Source organism: Anabas testudineus, chromosome 1 (genome assembly GCF_900324465.2).
Source record: "Anabas testudineus chromosome 1, fAnaTes1.2, whole genome shotgun sequence".
Classification (NCBI taxonomy): domain Eukaryota; kingdom Metazoa; phylum Chordata; class Actinopteri; order Anabantiformes; family Anabantidae; genus Anabas; species Anabas testudineus.
Window position 1 is genome coordinate 11,144,406 of NC_046610.1, and position 20,414 is coordinate 11,164,819.

The 20,414-nt window shown below is 37.7% G+C and overlaps 2 protein-coding genes across 2 annotated transcripts; both read right to left on the reverse strand.

The window, feature by feature from the left end:
• Positions 1 to 2,044: 2,044 nt before the first annotated feature.
• myoz2b (myozenin 2b) lies at positions 2,045 to 7,056 on the reverse strand. The gene is made up of 5 exons (XM_026360605.1): positions 6,789 to 7,056; positions 4,576 to 4,742; positions 4,088 to 4,181; positions 2,712 to 2,874; positions 2,045 to 2,629 (listed from the first exon to the last, which is right to left on the reverse strand). Exons 2-5 carry the CDS (start codon positions 4,732 to 4,734, stop codon positions 2,404 to 2,406), a joined length of 642 nt encoding a protein of 213 aa, XP_026216390.1. The 5' UTR covers positions 4,735 to 4,742; positions 6,789 to 7,056; the 3' UTR covers positions 2,045 to 2,403.
• Positions 7,057 to 7,638: 582 nt separating this feature from the next.
• On the reverse strand, positions 7,639 to 19,089 carry synpo2b (synaptopodin 2b). Its single transcript, XM_026360604.1, has 4 exons — positions 19,028 to 19,089; positions 14,834 to 15,567; positions 12,064 to 14,105; positions 7,639 to 9,095 (listed from the first exon to the last, which is right to left on the reverse strand). Exons 2-4 carry the CDS (start codon positions 15,522 to 15,524, stop codon positions 8,586 to 8,588), a joined length of 3,243 nt encoding a protein of 1,080 aa, XP_026216389.1. The 5' UTR covers positions 15,525 to 15,567; positions 19,028 to 19,089; the 3' UTR covers positions 7,639 to 8,585.
• Between the last annotated feature and the right edge of the window lie 1,325 nt (positions 19,090 to 20,414).

Here is a 20,414-nt window from a genome sequence, read left to right on the forward strand (position 1 = left end):
TCATGGGTAGGATTAGGCTTTGGTGTTATGTTATAGTATCACAAATATTTGAAAGCTACCGTGTTTTTATCTCTGCTGCAGCAGTGAACGGGAAATGGCCAAAAATCAGGACAGATGGAGGGCTTGGCAGGGGAAAGCTTGCAGTGCTGAGCAGGTTTTAAGTGGAGACAGGATGACTAAAAGAGGCTGATGGTGCATGCGAGTCAGCAAAAATGACATTCACTATCTTTCCTGGCTTTTCCCCCCTAAGTTTTAGTGGCTCTGTCCTATTCTGGAAAGACAAAATGGCAGCATGTAATCCCTATATAGTACACAGATACATTTTAAAACAAGCACATATTCAGAGTCATACAACTCCAACATAACACACGTGATGCAGTGACCCTAAAACAACGTTTACCTCCTATTCCATGTGTTTATCAGCTGCTTCTATTCTCATTTCCTTTATATGGATCCCAGTATTTTATTTGCAGTACTCTATGTGTATGTGTGAGAGAGTGTTTGTGTACACTGCATGTATCCACAGTGTGCCTGCCAGCCTGTGAAAAACTGTGTAAAGCACACTTCAGGAGTTGTTATACCAATATAGGTCGTCACAGATTTTGAGTTCAAGAATAAAGAATTATCAATTTCATAGATGCACAAACCCTGACTGTGGGAAATTGGACCATTAATATTGTGTTACTCTATATTCTTGTCAGGCTGCTGAACAATAGACAGTTCACATCAGGTATTACTGGTATTTTATTATTTTGTTCCTGATTCACCTTTTTAGATTTCAGGGCAGTGGTGGAAGAAGTACTTACGTAACCATTTATCTAGGGAAAAGTAGTAAAGCCACAATTTGGTACAAGTACTAAAAGTAGAAGATCTCTTTATGAAAATTTTTTATTTTCATAGGAATTATAATATATGACACTGCATTTTAATTACTGATTACTACTATGTTCATCACTTTAATACTGCATTTGGTAAATTTAATTAATAATTATAATTATTTGATTTACATTGACTGGTTTGTGAAATTCACACTGAGGATCAATACAGTCTTATAATTATACCTGTATTTTGTATTTTCAATATAATCCTGAAAAGAAACTAGTACAAATAAATGTAGGGGAATAAAAGTGTATTTCCCCCTGAAAAGTAGTAATAGAAATGCCTCTAAATTGTATTTAAGTACAGAACTTAAGTAAATGTACTTTTTTCATGTAAGGGAGTACATGGGAATAGTGTAGACCATGTGCAGTCTCTGGGATGGACATGTGTGTATAAATACAGTAGAACTATATATGGCACTTCTCTGATCCCATCTCAGCTCCAGCAATAGCACTGAAGCCTCCCCTGAGACACATAAAACGTTTCTGGTATTATTTATAAAAAAAACAAACAAAAAAAAAAATGGGTGTAAAAAATAGGTTACATATTCCTCCTGGTGAATGTTGCACAACTGAGTTCTGTTCAGATGAGCTGTCAAACTCAACTGATCCTCGGCTTATTTTTGGAGCTGGTTGTTGGCCTCTGTTTTCTTTTTTTTCCGGTTTCTTTTGTGTTGTCTTCCTGAAAAAGTGAGTGATAGATTGCAGAAACTGTGAATTTTATCACAGCACCAACAAAATCAGTGTCTATAGGTAGTCAGAGTTTTAGTAGTAGTTTTAGTTTAATAAGCGTAGGACTTAACTTCTGGTACATCCTCTGTCACACAGGAGCTACATGTTGAAGTAATGTTAGTGTCAAACCTTTGGACTTTCTCACAGTTACTGCATATCTCAAGACATTAAATACCTAAAACCTCTTTCTCTGTCTTTTATTTAAATGTATAAGACATGGTACTTGGTACAATTTCAAACCATATTTTGAGCTACTTTTTGTTGTTGATGACATTTATTTATGTTCAATATTTGTCGATCTCATATGAAATTATAATTTTAATTATGTTTTTTATTGAGCCATTTCATAAATGGGGATTTTTCTTTATTGATGTGCTTCAATGTTTTATATTGTAGATAAAAAAAAATACAAATTACTACTAACTGGCATGTTCCAAGTTTGACTTTGTGCCATCAATAAATAGGTTGCACTCTTTATTTACATTACATCTTCATCAGTTCATTTGAACATTTATAAAAGTTACAGTTTGGGCTTGTATTAGTTCAGTATTAATGGAAACTCTTGCTTTCTTTAATTATTTAGAGCTTTTGCTATTTACATGATTTTCTTTAGAAACTGTTTTTCCAGGGTACAACAATCAACCAATATGAGAAACATTTTGTGTCCATTTCATGGGTAAAATCCAGAAATATTGATGAGGAATTGCAACTGCACTACCAACTGGCTGTTTTGTTGTCATCACAGGCCACGATATTGTAGCCAACGTCGGGTTTCCAGGTAACAATGGACCATCTACAGGTCATCAGACTCTGGGATTTTAATGGGCTCCAGGGTAATAGTAGGTAGGATCAGATGGGTTCCCTCAGTTATCCATCCCTGGGCTGTCCTGTTGAAGGTAGGCCTCTTCATTCCTGGCTCCTGGAGCTCTGGGTATCTAGGCGGGTTCAGGTTGACCTCAGGGAGCTTAAATGTGATTCCTCTGGGAGCTTTGTCAAATCCACCATAAGGAGTAGCGACCCTGTAATTTAGATCATGCTATGAATTCTACTCTTTCATGCACTCTGCACTAATTCACCAAAACAAGTTCATAGTTTTCTCACCGGTTAAAACATCTGTATTCGGGAAGCTCTTGTCGCGGCCCCAGCGCAGGCATTCTTTGTTTGAGAGTTTCAGCAAGGTCGGGGTCCCCGAGAATCGCCTCCTCCCACGGAGAGTGATAGGATTTGGGCATAGATGTGGTATTTAACTTCTCTGCCATCATGTCTTTGAAGGATCAAACACAAACAAGGGTGATATGCAAAGGAGTAGCAATTCAAAAGTAATCCAGCTATTAAGAAATAGGAAAAAAGGTGCTTTGGTGTAAAACATACTCTTGGTTCTTCCTGACCACATGTTGAAGTGTCCTATACAATCCCAGCTTGATCACTATGACTAAGTGTAACTTGTCAGTCACTTTGGATAGAAGCATCTGCCAAATGATCAAATGTAAATTTTACTTTCTACCACTGGTAAGGAGTTTGCAGAACTGTTTTTCTTTAACTTTTTAGAGCGAATAGAGACAGTGCTTAGAGAACACTTAAGACATGAAGACTGAGTTTTCCATCATTTTGATCTGATGCCCTAAAATAACTTACACTTGAAGCGGACACTCATAACATGTTGGTATGTTGGGACATGAGATGACACCATACTGAAACATTTGAGTATAAGCACAGGGCTCTGGTGGCTAAACAAAATAGTATTTTAAGTTGCTCAAATTGTATAATTAATCGTACAGTTGACCCCAGCAAAGTCGCACACAAAGCAACTGTAGAGGAAAACACGACTTAGGATGCTGACATCCTAATTATTACAGTATATTTTATTAAATTTAATTATTGCTGTATTTACTGTATTCATAGCAAAGAAAACATGCTTGCATGAATTACAGCGTACAGTGTTAACATTGGTATTTTACATTCTAGCACTGCTGGAGACAAAGCAGTAGAGATCTGTATACAGGTTTATCTTTATATTCTTTTTTTTTTAAGTTTAATGTATTAAGCCTAATTTGAAATTGAATTAAAGAGTGTTTGGAGCACGTTTGTGGGCATTTGTAGGGTTTAAACTATGAAAATAGGCATTAATGGGCATTATTTAGACGACATCCAAAATTTGCAATTAAACTTCATGGATACTCTAGGAACCTAACCCCCGCAAATTTTGGGGGTCTACTGTAGTTGTATACATGGTATGCTGCTACCAAAAGTTGCCATTATGCCACCTGTTATGTCTGTATGATACCAGTTACATAATGAGATGCTCAATGTGAGTGTAAAATATTTCAGTGGTGAAATAAAGAATAGATAATGGATCCTCAATGACCATATTTATTTTTGATCATACATGTTTGTTGTTGTAAGTTCTGAATGTGTTTTAAATCCTAATGTTCTTTATTGAACCCACTGTAAACAGCCTGACTTAACAGCGTGATTACCTGAAACAGTGTTTTCTGCATTCAAAGTATTTCCATGGGCAGTGGCATCCACTTTAATTTCCACCATGTGTGTATTCTGGGCTAAAATGTCATTCTGCAAAACAAAATAAAATATGTGGCATGCATTCAGTTTTGCACAGCAGAATTCAAAGTTGAATTTAGTTACATATGCACATTAAAACCCTGACAACACACACACACACACATACACATCAACAGGCACTGATAAAGGAGGGAGCAGCTCCTCAGCAAAGTGCCTGGGCAGCCTCTCAGAAGATTTGGAGGATGCAAAAGGCATGAGGCGCATGTTTCTGTTATCTTCCATGTGTTGTAACACGTTTTTTCAAGAGCATGTTTACTGATTATTTTGCGTAATGAGTCATACGCAGACTGCAGATTTTCACCCAGGCAGCATTAATGCCAGTGAAAGGTGTTCTTTAGACTTACAGTATGAAATAAGTGAATGACACACACACAAGTCGACTCACATTTAGTTGCGCATTTGCCTCATTTTGGATACTTTCAAATGTGTATTTGTCAGATCTCCTCTGGCGCATTTTGAAAAGCCGGGAACCTCTGTTGGAAAGTAATGATAACTCCTCCAACATGATGTCTTTAGGAGTGCTGAGCTTCTTTCCAAGATCCATGATGTCTCCTGCCAGAAAATAAAGTTGAGAAATTTTTTTTTACTTTAATTGGTTAATTATCATATTACATAATGTTGAGACAAATTTTAAAAAAAAAAGTATACTAAAATGTGTCATTTGAATATGGTGCACATAGTCATGACAAGAAAAGAAGGGATTTTTCTTTGTCTTTGATTTTGGATTGGTAAAAAAACTGGCAACAGCTCCAAGTATCCCAATGATTATGATGAGGCTGGTCTGGGAATTCTGTTTTTTTTTTTTTTTTTTTTTTTGCAAATTTCTTTGGGTAACAGCAAAAGCCACAATGTAGACTGTAAAGAACAATTATTAACTGTTAACGATTGCAAAGATCCTTTTAATGAGTTACTGTGTAAAAGCAAACATCTAGTTGAATAACTTTTAACACATTCAAGTAATTGTGTTGACTTTTTGCAAATTATCACAAAGAAGAAGGCCCAGTGGGCTAATCCAAGCCTGGGTAATATGAAAAACAGGTTTAAAAGGGGCTGTCATGAAATTCTTATTTTTCATTGTATACGTCCTGCCATGTAAAACAAGTTATCATTGTACTGGAGAATTAGTTTTGGATGTTCATGATGCTTCTTCATCGACCAGTAGAGACGGAATGTTCCCCAGCTGTCACAAACCTTCACGTTATCCAAACAGCCACACAGTTGGCCTGCACAACTTTCCTCTCACTGACCCACCCACCCTCCCAGAAATAGACGTTTGGAAGGGACGATGACAAAGGATTAGTACCCATAGGTAGTAAATCTTCCCATTAGCTTATTTATGGGATGTGCTGTAGCATAGCCCTGACATTTTCAACCCCGATCAGAATGGATATTGTCTTGCTGCAGTGAATTTGCCCATCAAGCCTCAGCTCTAACTTCATACCATTACTACCATTGACCTTTTGGCAAATTAGCTGCTGCACACTTTTCCCTCTCTCCAGTTGGATTTGAACAGAATTGTGACATTGTGTCTTTGACCATGTTGGCAGAACACAGAAGGTCTGGAAACACATATAGGACACATGAAGGTGTTTTATTTCTAATGCAGTGGTCTCATTGAACATTAGTAGGCTGGTATTTTACAGCTAAACCCATGTGCTGTGGTGACTGGTGAGTATAAATGTAAGGTCATCTTGCATCAGTTGTCAGAATAATACCCTTCAATCTAATTCTGTATTACTGTCAATATGACATGGACGGTGCAGAATAAATGACAAGGACAAGTCAGGATATATAAAGTGACTTTGTTGAGATAAGAAAGATTTAATGCTCCATTCTTTCTGTTACATAATACACTAGTACTGTGAAGATTTGCATGGTTTAAAGAGTCAATAAAATCTATCTGATTTTCTGTCTGCGTGTATTGGAAGCCTTTGATATGTTATAATATTACTCTTCCTGAAGGTTACATTTATCAGATTACAATATATTGCATAATTTTTAAATCCCTAATTCCAATAGTAACATACTCATCATTATTAAATCTGGCCTCTTCTCCTGAGCAGTTTTTGAATATGTGAGCCAAAGTTTCTGGCATCTCCCTTTTTAATGTTGTCATCACATAAATCATCTGTGTAAAGGTTAAGGGTGAAGATTGTATCCTAGGTGTGTAACTGGACACAACAAGTGACCGGAACAACTTCTCAAGTACAGTATAATATCTAAAGGAACTTTAGACTAATTCAACTCTTATAGTTGCAGTAGCCTGTGCAAATATACTAATGTAGTGTAGTGTAATTTGTCAAATGCAAAAGGTAATGCCATACAGTAAGATTATAAGTTTACATGTTCAATAACAAAAGTGTGTCCTGGACATTCAGTTAGAAAATATATATATGTTAACTGTCAAGTGTCTCAGATAAAAAAGGTAATAAGAGATCGAATCCTATAATATGTAGACGATTAAAGTAAGATAAACTCAGTCTCATTTCTTTTATCACAATGCAGTGACTTTTCTGGTAATATAATATAATAAAATATCATTAGAATTTAAATATATCACATATTAACAAAACACACTGTGATGAGGTTTCTCCATACCTGTGATGGTCCCTAGTGTGCAACCTGTATCCTTGAAGGAGAAACTTGGGGAGACTCAGGGATCAACCTACAGTAGGTAGTTTGATCTTCCCTGATCTTCACACTCCTGGACACTAAAGACAAACTGTGAGTGTATCTCTGTGTCTGTTGTAAATGGTATGCAGCTTACATCAATAGGCTAAATTTAACCTGCCAAACACTCAAAACCACTTTTGAACACCATGGGGCAAGGATAGCCGCCAGAGAGAGAGAGAGAGAGGGAGCGAGAGAAGAGAGGAGAGGAGAGGAGAGGAGAGGAAGAACAACACACACATGTTCACTGATGTTCCTTGGAGACATTGAGTTGAGTTGAATCCTCAAAGTCAACACATACAGAATGTGCGGGTTGATGTGGCCTCGGGGGCACTGCGCCTACATGTTAGGTAGGTCGTCAGCAGTGGGTACAGCTGCTACTTATGTCCTGCTCTCTTTGAACTGTGACTGTTTTATGTGCGATTACTGACTTTGGATAATGATATACAGACCAGTGAGAAAGGTTAAAGGGGAGTGCTTTCTCATCCTCGAGTTAGTGGTCAGCCAAAAAGATTTTTATGAAGCCACATCAAGGTCATTATGCTGGCAGCTAAATCAAATACTAAAGACATACTGTACTGCACATTGCATCTCTTGAATGATTAATAAACACTGTAAATCAGGGCGGTTTATGATTTAAACCGAAATTACTGTCAAAAAGTTACATTTTAAATAACTATTTGTATTTTTTCTGTGATCAGAGAATGAATTATATTTGCACCGAACACAGTGTTTACTCATTGAATTATAGCAGAATTAAAACAAAAACATTCCTGTGTCTTTTGATATTTTTAGTTTGTGCTTATAATGTGCAAAAAACATTAACTCAAGATCATCAAGTCATTAAACAAAGGGTAAAATCCATATTATAAAATGCTAAAACCCTGACACTCAAAGACAGAAATTGTGGTTGAGTTCACACTTTAACACCACACAGTGCATGAGCAAAACTACTAGTATGCATGCAACAGTCATTCCTGTAAACAGGATGTTTTGTAGTCACTAATAATGTTCACTGCTGTGAGGAATGGCAGATTAAAACAAGAAAAATAACATATGTAATCACTGTGACTGTAGGAAATAATCAGCTACACGAACCTAAAATAGTGATCACAAAGTCACAGTAAGTTTTAAAGATAAAGACAAAATGAATGAAAACCCACACATGAAATGTCTTAGTGCCTTATATACCACCAAATATTTAGAACTAACAAAAATACTTCATCTTTGGTGAACAAACAACACTTCACTTTAAAAAAAAACTCTTCTTCTTCTTCACTTTAAAAAACAATCTTCAAATGTTCTTTCCTCCGGTCCACATTCACTTTAAATCACAAAACACATGCTTCATCTTGTCCTAATTACAATCTGTCTTAAATCATGACTGTAGTGGTCTGATTTTGTTCTAGTCTTCTTTGTAAAGCCTCCTCTCAATGCTTAGCAGGGTGAGACAACGCAGTAGCTACAAATCATTGCTGTTCTCTTTAAACCAAATGACCACAAGTATCTGAAGATAAAAACTTTATCTGTCAAATATCTAAGTCAAAAATGTGTCAATCGAATCTAAGATCTATGAAATACACAGAACATTTCAAGAAAAATCAAATTTTTTATCATAACAGAGTCAGCACATCCTATCTGTTCGGGAGCCACATCATGCTTAACACCATTATTGTTCCTACATTTCTCTTCGTCTGTTCAATGTCTGACTTCATCTTATTGGTATTAACTTCTCTGCACTGCACTGTAGAGGGGAGAGTACTTTGTTGGCCTTGAGCCTTGTCCCATGAATCCAACACTGGCAGGCCTTAGAGGCTGGGCGGGTCTGAAAGGAGGCCCATAGAAGGCTGGTTTCTCAGGTGAAAATGTCCTGCTCATGGATGGTGCCTGAAAAGCTGGAGCTGCATGGTAATGACTCTTACTGACAGCTGCAGCATCAAGAGAAACCCTGCGCTTCCATTCATCTGGAGGCTCTGGCAGGGATCTGCAGAGCCCTGCAGCTTTGACATTAGAGGCAACAGGTGATGGGAGGCTCTGAAATACAAATGCCTCATCTACTGAACCAATGGGACTTCTGGATGCTGCCTCCCACGGTGTTAGTGGCTTGACGACTTGCCTCTGTGTAGGTGAAAACGATGGCAGGCATCCAGGTGTGCTTACAGGTGACAGAAGTCCCGGTGAAGGCATCAAACTCAGTTGTTTGGGCAGACTTAAGGAGCGACTTCTACCAAATCCCTGAAAGAAAAGCACATATTAGTTATTGTGACAGACTTTGCTGCCACCCTCTGGCTTCTTGGTTGACTAATATGTTTATTCTTGTTTGTTTTGTTTTTTTTTTTAAACACTTTTTAGTGAAGTAGCACAAAGAAATTATTATGTTGCTAATTAATATGTCAGCACATAATAAAAGTAGCTATGAAATGTAAAAAAGATCAGTAAGATAAAAGGCATCATACCTTCCTTTCCCTGATTGGTCACTGGTTTTATTTATTTATTTGTTTATTGTTATTTTTGTTCCTAGAATTTAGTTGTAACAAGTTAAAATCTTCAAGTTACACAAATGTTCTCATTTAAGATGATGCAATTTTAAAAATAAATCAGATTAAAAATAAATGAATTTACAATATATAAAACAGTTTCAGAACTTACCTTTCATTGGTTTAAAAAATTTAAATAACAGCAGCTACAAACACGACAGAGGAGGAGCTGTGAATTGTACATAATCTGACAACACACACAGTCCTGAGAAACCCTCTCATCAGAGTAATAACCTGTCCAAGTCCACCTTGTACATTTGGGGACTTTTATGTAGGAATTACATATGACCAGAAATGTTTATCTGTTTTCAACTGAAATGCCTCTCACTGTTGTTCTTTATGTCATGTTACATTATGCTGTGTAAAGATGAGTAACATTAACGATAGTCAACAGTGATAACCATGATAAAGTTGTTTTATATATTTACACCTGTCCATTTACTCAGTTTTTGAGGTATTTATACTTTACTTGTAGTTGTACTTGTACTTCACTACACTACATTTCGGTTAAAAAATATTGTAATTTTATTCCACTACATTTATTTTATAGTCTGACTTAATGGTTCCTTTTTCAGATTCTGACTGATAATACAAAATGCAGTATAATCATAAGTAATGATGTTACAGATTATCATCACTCTACAATTGCCACAATATGAAATTCAAATTATAATGTTTACATTTAAGACATATCACCATTAAATCTATGTATGAGGTGCTAAAACAAGCTTCATTGGTACTAACTGCAACATTAAAGTGATAAAAACATGAATGCATCAATATATTATTCAATTGAATGAATTATATTACAAAAACATCATATATTGATGAAACATGTATAAAAAGAGTACTTAGATTTTTTGTACTTGTAACATAAAGTATTTTTTTTTACTTTTTTTGAATATAGGAATATTTCTACTTTTACTTTTTTTTTTTACTTGTAAGTAATCTAAGTACTTCTTCCATCCCAGTCTGTGGCTATAACTGTGTTTCATGGATTTCCTTTCAGTGGGAGGGGAGTCTTTTGAGGGCCAACATTACAGCTCCAAACATTTCATATTTTGTGATATCTCACATTTAAAGGTGAACTGTAATGGTGTGAAACTAAACACAAGTCCAGTCACATTAAAAACATACAGACATACAACTCAGCGACAGTGTTGACCTTCAGCAATTTCATATTAATTTGCCATTTTGAATTAATATTGGAAGTCAGTTGTGGAAAATAGCCAGTAATAAATCAGGACATTGATATTGCTGAAGGTGCAGTAAAACATGAATACATTTTGCGTGTGAGTGTGTGGCAGTAGGAAAGATAAATGAGGAAAACAAAGGAGTGATACATCATTCAGGAAGAGAGAACAAAAGCTCATGACACACAGGAACTAGACAAGTAGGAGGAAAGAGAAATTTAATAGCATGATTGTGCTGAGTTCAAGAAGTGCAATAAACAGTAGGTCACACAGACAGAGACATGGGTGTTTTCACTTTGAGTTCCTATTAATAATGTGAAGCAATAACATTGTATTCAAACATTGATATATTTCTTATGAAGATAAATAATATCTGATGACCTTTGTCCAGTGACAGTTAAATAACTGGCCATAACTGACAACTGCAGAAAATATATCCACATAAAAAAAACTTTTTTAAGTCATCAGCATTGATGATCACAACTAATGTTAATGCTTTTAGCTGTTGTGATACCATCACAGTTTGGAATGAGACTGAAGGAATTGCATCCAAAAAAGTGCATAGACAGTTTCTCCCCAAACACAGTAAATGAAATGAAAAGACATTTAACTGGATTGTTATGGTAGCTATCCTGGATGATGAAATGTGTATTTTGTCTCAAATAATAAAAGAAATGCATTAATAAATGCAATTGTTGAGTGTAGTTTTGGGGTTAATGATGACTACAACTAAACTACTAGTACATAAAATGCATGTCATGTCATTTCTTACAAAAGAAAAAAAAATACTAAAGAACGATAAACATACTCAAACTAGAGCTGAACAAGGCTCGCTGCATGTGTAATAGCACTTTGTAACAATCGCTCAACTTCATGTCATCTCACATTTCCATCTTCATGCACAAATTCACCTTTCCAAGTTGCAGAAAGATTATTCAAAATTAAGATTATTATTATTGGGACTTTCAACTTCCTTGTCATGTCCTTATATCGCCAGCAAAATATATCCACATACCTGCATAATGTAAAAGATTGCCTTAAGTTAGACAAAAGTATTTCCACCTGTTAAGACCTTTTAGATGTTACCAAGATGCAGATGTAATTGTGTTCAGTAATCTCAGTGGTGACTACACCACAGCTTGACCATATACAGTGATAGAGTTAAAGAAGCAGAGCAACAGGCCTCCACTGTTTGGCTGTCGCTGCTGGCTTCTTAGCAGAAAACTTTGGCCGAGGAGCCATTTGACGTGCGCCTCTAGCAATAAGAGAAGCAGGAGAAAAAGCTGAAGCTATGCTGTCAGCGATAGATGACGGCTTAGAGGGCGTGCTTGCGGATTGGGTGCTTTGTGCCTGCTTGTTGGTTATGTGATGGGCTCCAGGTGTGACAGTGTGCTTTTGATCCAAGCGCTTGTCTGCTGCAAAAGGCTCAGCTGATGCTGTGCTTTGGCAGGCAGAAGAACTTTGGGAACTTACCGGTCCAGAAGACTTAGCAGGGGCTTCTGCCTTGCCTTGAACATCAAGCTCAGAGGCATTGTAAGGGGAAAGAGAAGAGGTGGATCTATGTTTAAGGTTTTTAGTAACCTCAAACTTTGACACTGGAGTTGATTTTGAGCTGGGAGTTTTTGCCTCTGGGGCTGCATCATACTTGAACAGTGACGAGTCCAACAGATAAGGCTGATGTTTCATGATATCTAAGGCATTTAGCTGTTTTGCTTTAGGTTTCTCTTTGGTCTTAGGTTTGATTTGGGGGCTTGTGGAAGAAGGTTGCTTGGCTGCTGATGGAGGGTAGAAAGGTGCAAGAAGGGGGTTGTATGATAAAGGAGGGGGTGCACGAACAATGGAAGAATACCTCCAAGAGTTGGGGAGGGATGAGGTGGGGGATGAGGATCTTGCTTTGTTAGCTTGCACCGTTTCAGCATCAACAACAAACTTCTCCATACGGGACTGTCTTTTGGCAAACAACTTTGCACCTTTCCCTGCCATGGTTGAACTATCACCAGCCCGATTAACGCCTTTGTCTGAGAATCGACCCTTTGGAGAAGCTTGTAATGCTTTTGATGCTGGAAAGTTTGATTTCCCTGCTTGAGGTGGGCAAGAAACAACTGAGTTAGGAGCACTGTCTGACTTATTCCTTGAGTGTAAAGGTGAGGGATGTGGGCTGTAAGTAGGACTGCGGGCCTGCATACTCACAGGGGATCGCAATGGCTGTTGACTCCAGCTATTTGTGGTTGGCTGAAGATGAAGCTGAGAAGGGGAGCTCAGTGGTGCCCAGGCATTGGGAGGTGTTTGAAGTTTTGCCTGTGTTTGATCTGGTGCCCAGTGGTTGGCCATCTGTTGGGACTGAGCCCAATCTTGCTGCTGTGAGTAATGCTGACTATGAGGGCCTGTAGAACTGTGAGAAGGTTGTGAAACCGGACTTCTTGGTAGAATATATGGCTCATCAGAAGGACTCCTCAACCAAGGTGGGCAGGCTGGGTTGATTGTAGGCTTGGGGGCAACAGGAGGGGGATTCTTGAGTTTTATTGGTCTTGGTTGCATAAAGTTACAGGCTTCAGCCCCAAGACTAAAACAGTCTTCCTCTGACTCTATATAAGACTTCCTTTCCCCTTTGCTTTGAAGATGAGAATCTGATTGATGTGCCTGCATTGATGGCTTAGTGGATTTCCGTTTTGACTCTGGTAGGATACCGGTCTTGATTGCTGGCACAGATATACGCTCATCTCTTGAGGCTATGATGTCTCCAGTTGGGGACCAAACTTGTGGGTGGGTGTTAATAGGGACAGGTACTTTAAATCTTGTTTCATGCTTCTTTGTCACTGGAGCAAGACCACCAGGCATGACAGGAGCAGTTGTGCCATCTTGAAATCCATGGAAGGGCTTTGCAGTTCTATTTGGCACCAATGGTCTTGGCACATGGTTCATCTGTTGAATATTTTCTTGGTATTCAAGATGCTGCTTGAGGCTTGTATCCATGTAGTTGGCCTGATCAGTATGCACATACATTTCCTTATTGTCATAAATGTGGTGTGTTTCTGTACATTCAGGCTCTGCGAATACCTCCACAGGTAATTCTTTACTAGTCAGTTCTTCATGCTCTGTCACCAGTTCATCCAATCGTTTGCGACGCTGAGCAAACATCAAAACTCCTTTCCCTTTTGTTGCTGGCAGTGCTTCCATTTCTTGAACAATTCCCCAATTCAGACTTAAATTACGCTGGTGGTGATAAACAGAATACTCTTCCTCTAACTCAGATTCACTTGTTGCCACAAAGTTATAACCAGCAGATTCGACTTCTTCAGTTCCCTCTTCTATTTGGTCTTCACTGTCAAGCTTGTCATCACCAGTCCCGTAACTGACAAGTGTGTACTTTTTGACCCTCTGGCGTCGCTTTTTAAACAGCAAGGCTCCCTTGTTTTGAGGGTTGGGTGCATCAGTTAGAAGCCGAGCAATTCGCTTACATTTAGATTTGGTCTCCTTAACGTGCCTTTCTGATTGGCTCTCGTTGTGACCAAGCCCTGTGACAAAGAAAAAGAGATGGGATATTAAAACATAAAAATCTGTAAATAAATACTAGGCAAACTAAACAATTTTATGCTTTGTTTCAATAATCTGATCCAATTTTGCAGATTAAAATAATCACAGATATCATTATTGTCATTAATTAATTAAGCAAGCACGCTGAAATTTTCAAGTTGCTCCTGCTGAAGAAAGCACACTAATAAAAGCACCATATTTACTTACAGCTAACTTAGGGGGGTCCATGACGCAAGGAAAGTGAGGAGCTCGCTTTCCATCACAGCCTAACTTACGATCGGAAAAGGGATCCGGTGGCAGGCCAGGGTGACACATGCTTGTGTCTGTCAAATCTGTTTCTGTCAGCCTCATCATATGGTCATATTTATTCTTATCCCGCTCTGACTATTAAAGCCATGGGAATACTCCCTCTAAGTCCATCTCAAATAGACCCCATGTTAGAGCATGAAAATAACCAGGGCCAATAGTGCTTTGTCCAAGTTATCTAATGATTAAATGAAGTATCTTTCCTTAATTTACACTGCTGGCCGAATTTTTTTTATTTTATTTTATTATTGTATTTAAAGCCCCCACAAAATTATATTATATTTATTTAAAAATGAATAAATAATTTATATTTAGAAATAAAAGCATTCACTACATGTACAGTTTGCACTAGTAGCTTCATATGTCCACTGAAACATATAAAAGAAAAGTTAAAGATACTTACATGTGTACCTTGCCCTGTGCCGACTCGGTCTGCACAGATCTGTGTCAGACTCTGAGTTCCACTTCTCTGCCTGCTCAGCACCCTCATCTGAAATTCCAAAGAAGACAGAAACAGGAGGTGCTTCACTACTCCCTCCTTCCTCTGGAGATTGAACCCTCCTGTTCCCAGTCCCTGTGCCATGCCTATTACTGGCTCCCACTGGCTGTTCTGTGGTCAGGGTCAAGGCCGGGGTCATGTCAGCAGCATAGCCAAGAGAGGAGGAAGATGATGGGGAATGTGGCTTTGATATTTGGCCAGCAGGAGGCTTGGAGTCATGCTGCTCCAGTTGTGGGGACATTGATGTTGATGAGGTTTGGATGTGAGGAGACTCTGTAATGGACCCTTTCGATTCACTTAGGTAGACGTCATCTTCATCTTGGTATGAAACATCCTCTTCACTTCCACTTACTTCAGGCAGGGAGTGTTGCTCACCTGCAGATTGCCAGCCTTGTGACTGAAGACGTTCTGGAGACTCAGGGTCAGACTTTAGGGTACGAGGAGACTGTGTGTCCAGCGGGTACTCTTGGTCACTGACATCATCATCATTGTAGGACTCTGCCAATGACTCAGAGACACAGAGTTCCTGGGAACCATCTGAACCTGACCACGGGATCAAATTATCATTGTCGGGGTCTTCAGCCTCTGGTTCCATTTTTAATACTGTTTCACAACGCCCTGGGTTTCACCAGTGACACCTTTATAAAACAAAGACAAACAACTTCAAGCCAAGGAGCCTTTCACTTTATAGCTGGAATACAAAATAGACATAATTTAATGATTTGCCAAAAAGTAAACAAATGGTTTTGCAGAAACATTCAAGGAATCATGTGTTTATTGTGCAGATAAACTTATTTCAACATTAAGATGCTTGCACAGATTACAAACTACTATGTAATTCTCCAAATGATTCCTATCCCCAATAGGAAGTGCAGCTTTGCTTTGGCAGTTTCATCGGGGCTGCCATCGCTCTAAATGGAATGGTATGTAATATCAAGGGGGAAGTGGCATTCACATCCAAAAGTATAAGCAAAACAATTGGGTGGCTGTTTTCCGAACTCCTGTTTATACAGTAAAGTTTCTTTCCCTCCAGTGTTCTCATCTGTTGCTGCAACAAGTAACAGCGCTGCTATTGCTGTCGGCATTTCCTTTTAAGCACTAAATCTGAGAAACTATTTGTTTATACATTCTACAAATACTGGGCTCCTTCTCACATTTTTAAAATCAGTTAAACTTAAAGTTTGTTTTGCTGCTGAAGTTAAATTGCATCAAATTTTAATCTGTCACATAGGCTGGCAGATCATTTGAGTTTTTCTGGTAATCAGGGATTCTTTCAAAACTGTTGAGCTCAAATGATTCTAGTGATTAAATGAGTTCAACACAGCTGTCAGGGCGTTATATTAGATTATAAAAACACAATTTGTCCATAAGAACTGTTGAGGCTTCAGAGAAAAGGGATCTTCAATGGTCTTCAACTGAATGAAAAACAGGTCATCTGTACTTTTTCTGGGAATATAATACAATTTCTCTAACATTTTCTGTCATGCACCAGCAGGTGGTGTGATAACACTGTACTGTACCAGTGCATTTAACAGTGTAACAGACCCACCTCCTGATTGGTTGCCAGATTACAAACAAAACAGTATATACTGCCTAATCTTTACATCTTCATGTCTTACACTGAACAAAAGATAACTTCTCTTTGACAAAAAACACATAAAATTACCCAGTTACAATTTCATAGGTCAACAATATGCAGTGTAGTATGTATCCTATACTGCTGCAAACAAATAAACAGAAAACCAAGACATAACCCATGAATTTATTCATTTAAATAAATCTGAATAAGCTTGGAACCGTGCCCACAATCACAGATAGATGTTACTCACTCTTGTGTGCGAAAGACATTGCAGGGGAAAATTCCAAAATATACTAAACATGTAAACACAAAAGAGAGTAAAGAATAAACAATAGCTACGCTGCATTAGTGCAAGCCATCTACAAAAACCAGAATCATACGGCATGTGTTCAATTTACATGGGCGTCATGACTGAAGAATAAATATGTAATAAGATAGATTTACTGTCTTCTACTGTTCATATCTGTAGTTATGTATATCTCACAAAACAAAAAGGTTGGACTGATAACTTTGCTACATTGTAGTTTAATAATTAAAATCAGAAAAGTTTTTTCTTGGTCAGGATTTTTTTCGGGTATAGGGTGAGTGGACATTTTGACCCAATGACGGTGCTAGACAAACATCCATAAAATTTCCCAAACAACTGTCCTCTTAAATCAGTCTTAGATAAGGTTTTTATGTATGTTTCGTACAAATACATACAGTATTTTGACTTGATGGTGGTGTAATGTGGCCAGTTTGGATCAAAGAAACTACTGGATGACTTATATTGTCATCCTCATTCCCCAGTACTAGTGGAAAAATTCAGTTTATACTTATAATATACCTGAATACTTTGGCATTTTATGACACCGCTTATTTATGTCTGCTCACATTGTCACAAAATCCAAAGAAATCTATTTTTACATCATGGATTTCTATTATTATTTTAAGTGCAGCTTGTATTTCTTTGTAGTGTATGTACAGTAGTTATGCATTATGAGAGCAGGGAAGATCATTGTTTCTTGAGGGCAATCATTATCATTTGTAATCTTAACAACTGTATTTTGAATGTACATAATGAGTTACTAATTAGAAATAGTTACATATATGGTATATGCCTCCCAGATTAAATATTGGCCACAACCTTGCCATCATGTACTGTACTTATATCAGAATTTGCGCAACACCTTGAGCTGGCAGGGTCATGTGTCTAAATATATATATATATACTTTGATTTTATTCATTTTCAAAGGATATATCTTTCTACATAACTAGATGAAATGACAAAAATGAAGCTGCAGTGATACAGCCGTGGATAAAAGATTAATAATACCACCAAGGAGCCTGATTCACTCTGTGGCATGACAATGACCCCAAACACACAACAAGGGAAAAATAAGAAGAATGAATCAAAGTCCTGTAGGATGGTGTGGCCTTGACAGAGCCCTGATCTAAACATCATGGAGTCTGTTTGGGATTACATGTAGAGACAGAAGACACTGAGGTAGACTAAATCTACAGAGGTTAGATAGAGTAGAAGAGGCTTCAAATAACCAACCTGCTATGTAACTAAGAGGTAAACCTGTGCTGTTATGAGGGCAACTGTTGATTATGATCAGCTGTTGATGTTGAAATTGTTGATGATGTTCTGACTTGAAACTGTGCAGACCTGTGACCACATCACCTGATGTTGGCTTTAAAGTAAAATTGAAAACTCGAGACTAGAAACACGTCCCTGTCCACATTTTGTAGGAGTCTTACTGTTATGGGTGCTAAATATCACTTGATCTCCTTGTTATTGACATGTATCACTATACACATTGATATACTGCATGCATTAGACACCATGACTTTTGTTGAATTTGTACTACACAGCTGCAACAGACTACAGGTGTCAGCCTCTTGGACACTTTGTCCAGTGCCCACACTTCTCTTCACACTTGGTTCCGCTTCATTTTCAAACCCAACCATCATCAAACTTTGCTTTGGTGGTGCAGAACTTTCTATTTCCTAGTATGGCAGTAAATCCACTATGTTGACGTATTGCCATGGAAACGAGGAGTCTGCTTCCTTGACATAAGATTGAACTGTCGCTCTAGAGGCTGACCTTTGCGAAAACTGAGCTCCAGCGGATTAGATGTTTCCATGTAATTGCATTATTAGGCTGTCTTAGCTCAACCACTAATAAGAAACATGTACACGTTTGAAAAAAAGACTCTGCAGACATCTTATCTTATCCTCATTCCTGAAACCTTATTAGAAAGCAAAACTGTATTTTATACACAGCTAGGATCAACCCAGGCAGAAATTGCAGTCATCAGGTATTCAAAGCCAGATCATTTCTTTTACTGATGATACTGAATTTAAATTGGTGCAGCAGCATTTAGAGATGTAACCAATATTATTACAAACTATAACTGTTTGAGACACTTTCACAATTTAAACACCTCTAACAGAGTGAATCAATAAAACAGGAAACAATTGCATAAAGAGGTTGAGTCTATTTGCCACCATCACCACGGTATTCATGAAGTACCTGCAAATGACGAGTTGATCCAGGTGTTGTCTCGTCAGTCGATCTCCACCATTGTCAAATTCACATCCTGCCTGTTTCAGTGCACGACCATGTAGCTCATTCGTGTATGCTACTGTATTTAAAGAGAGAGAAGAAGAGGTGTTGCTGGCTCAGCCCCCCTCAGACACAGCTCAGTTAGCGAGATGTAGCTACAACAAGTTGACTTAATAAAGATATTTTTAGAGTGGATTTGATTTGGTGTGCATTTAGCTGGTTGCAATTCAGATGCTATCTTTCAATGATTAAAATAATTATAACGATTAAGTATTATGAGAAACAACATACATAGAGAGATTTCCTTATGCAAAAACAACACAGATGCACAGCGATCAACCACTAGATCAGCAAGTAGCATTAATAATCACTTTATCATCGTGCTGCTTGCAAACTAGGGTGTGAAATAGGGTTCATAAAAGTAAAAAAACAAAAAAAAAAAAATATAAAGCTGTACAGCAAATAGATGATGTAAGACTACTGTTCTCCATGACAGGATGCCCCTATATGGGATTAATCCTGGAGCTGGTTTGAAGAAGTAATCTGGGAATGGAGAAGTTACTGTATTACATTTTAAGTCATAGCCTACTTTTGTTTCAGTTCCATTGTTGTTAAGTTAATATATATTTATGTTTTGAATTACTCTAAATAGTTTTCTTAGCACTACTCTTTGGGAAATACTGCATTTATAGCTCCAACAATACAAACTACATCACTATCATTAGCATTGTTCATCCTTGGCAACACAAGTGAACATAAATGTTCAGCCTCAGTCATCATTTTGTGCTAATGCTTTATTCATTTGAGAACTAGTTTGTTTTTTATTTTCCAAAAATGAATACATGCATGAATCACACTGGCAGCTTGATAAGGTGTGTTTATATTTACTGAAGTTGCTTCAATGTCACTCTGTACAGACAGAGACCACTACTTTGTATTTCCTCAGAAACTATTGTATAATTTCAGTCTAATCAGGACACTGTTTGCATATTGCAAAGTCATGGCTGCCTGGCAAAGATTTCAAGCTTGACTTGTTACAATTCACAGTAGCTACTGTTCAAAGGCTGTTCTGCATTCCTCATGCCAGGGCTGGAACTAAAGCTCTCCCACATGCCAAAGTGAAATCTCAGATCTGCAGGTAGCATCTTTAGAGCTAATACCCAGATCAAGACTAAAGGAAATTGTCCAGCATAAGTAGAATTTTAAATTTTATTTTCACTTCTAAAATCCATTGTGAAAAGATGATAGTGCAGGATACTGCAAACTGTTGTTAGACTGCAATTCTGGTTACATTGGATGGTGCTGAATGAAGAAGCAAGTTATGTTTTAAAAAGAAAATGCACCACTGACTCTA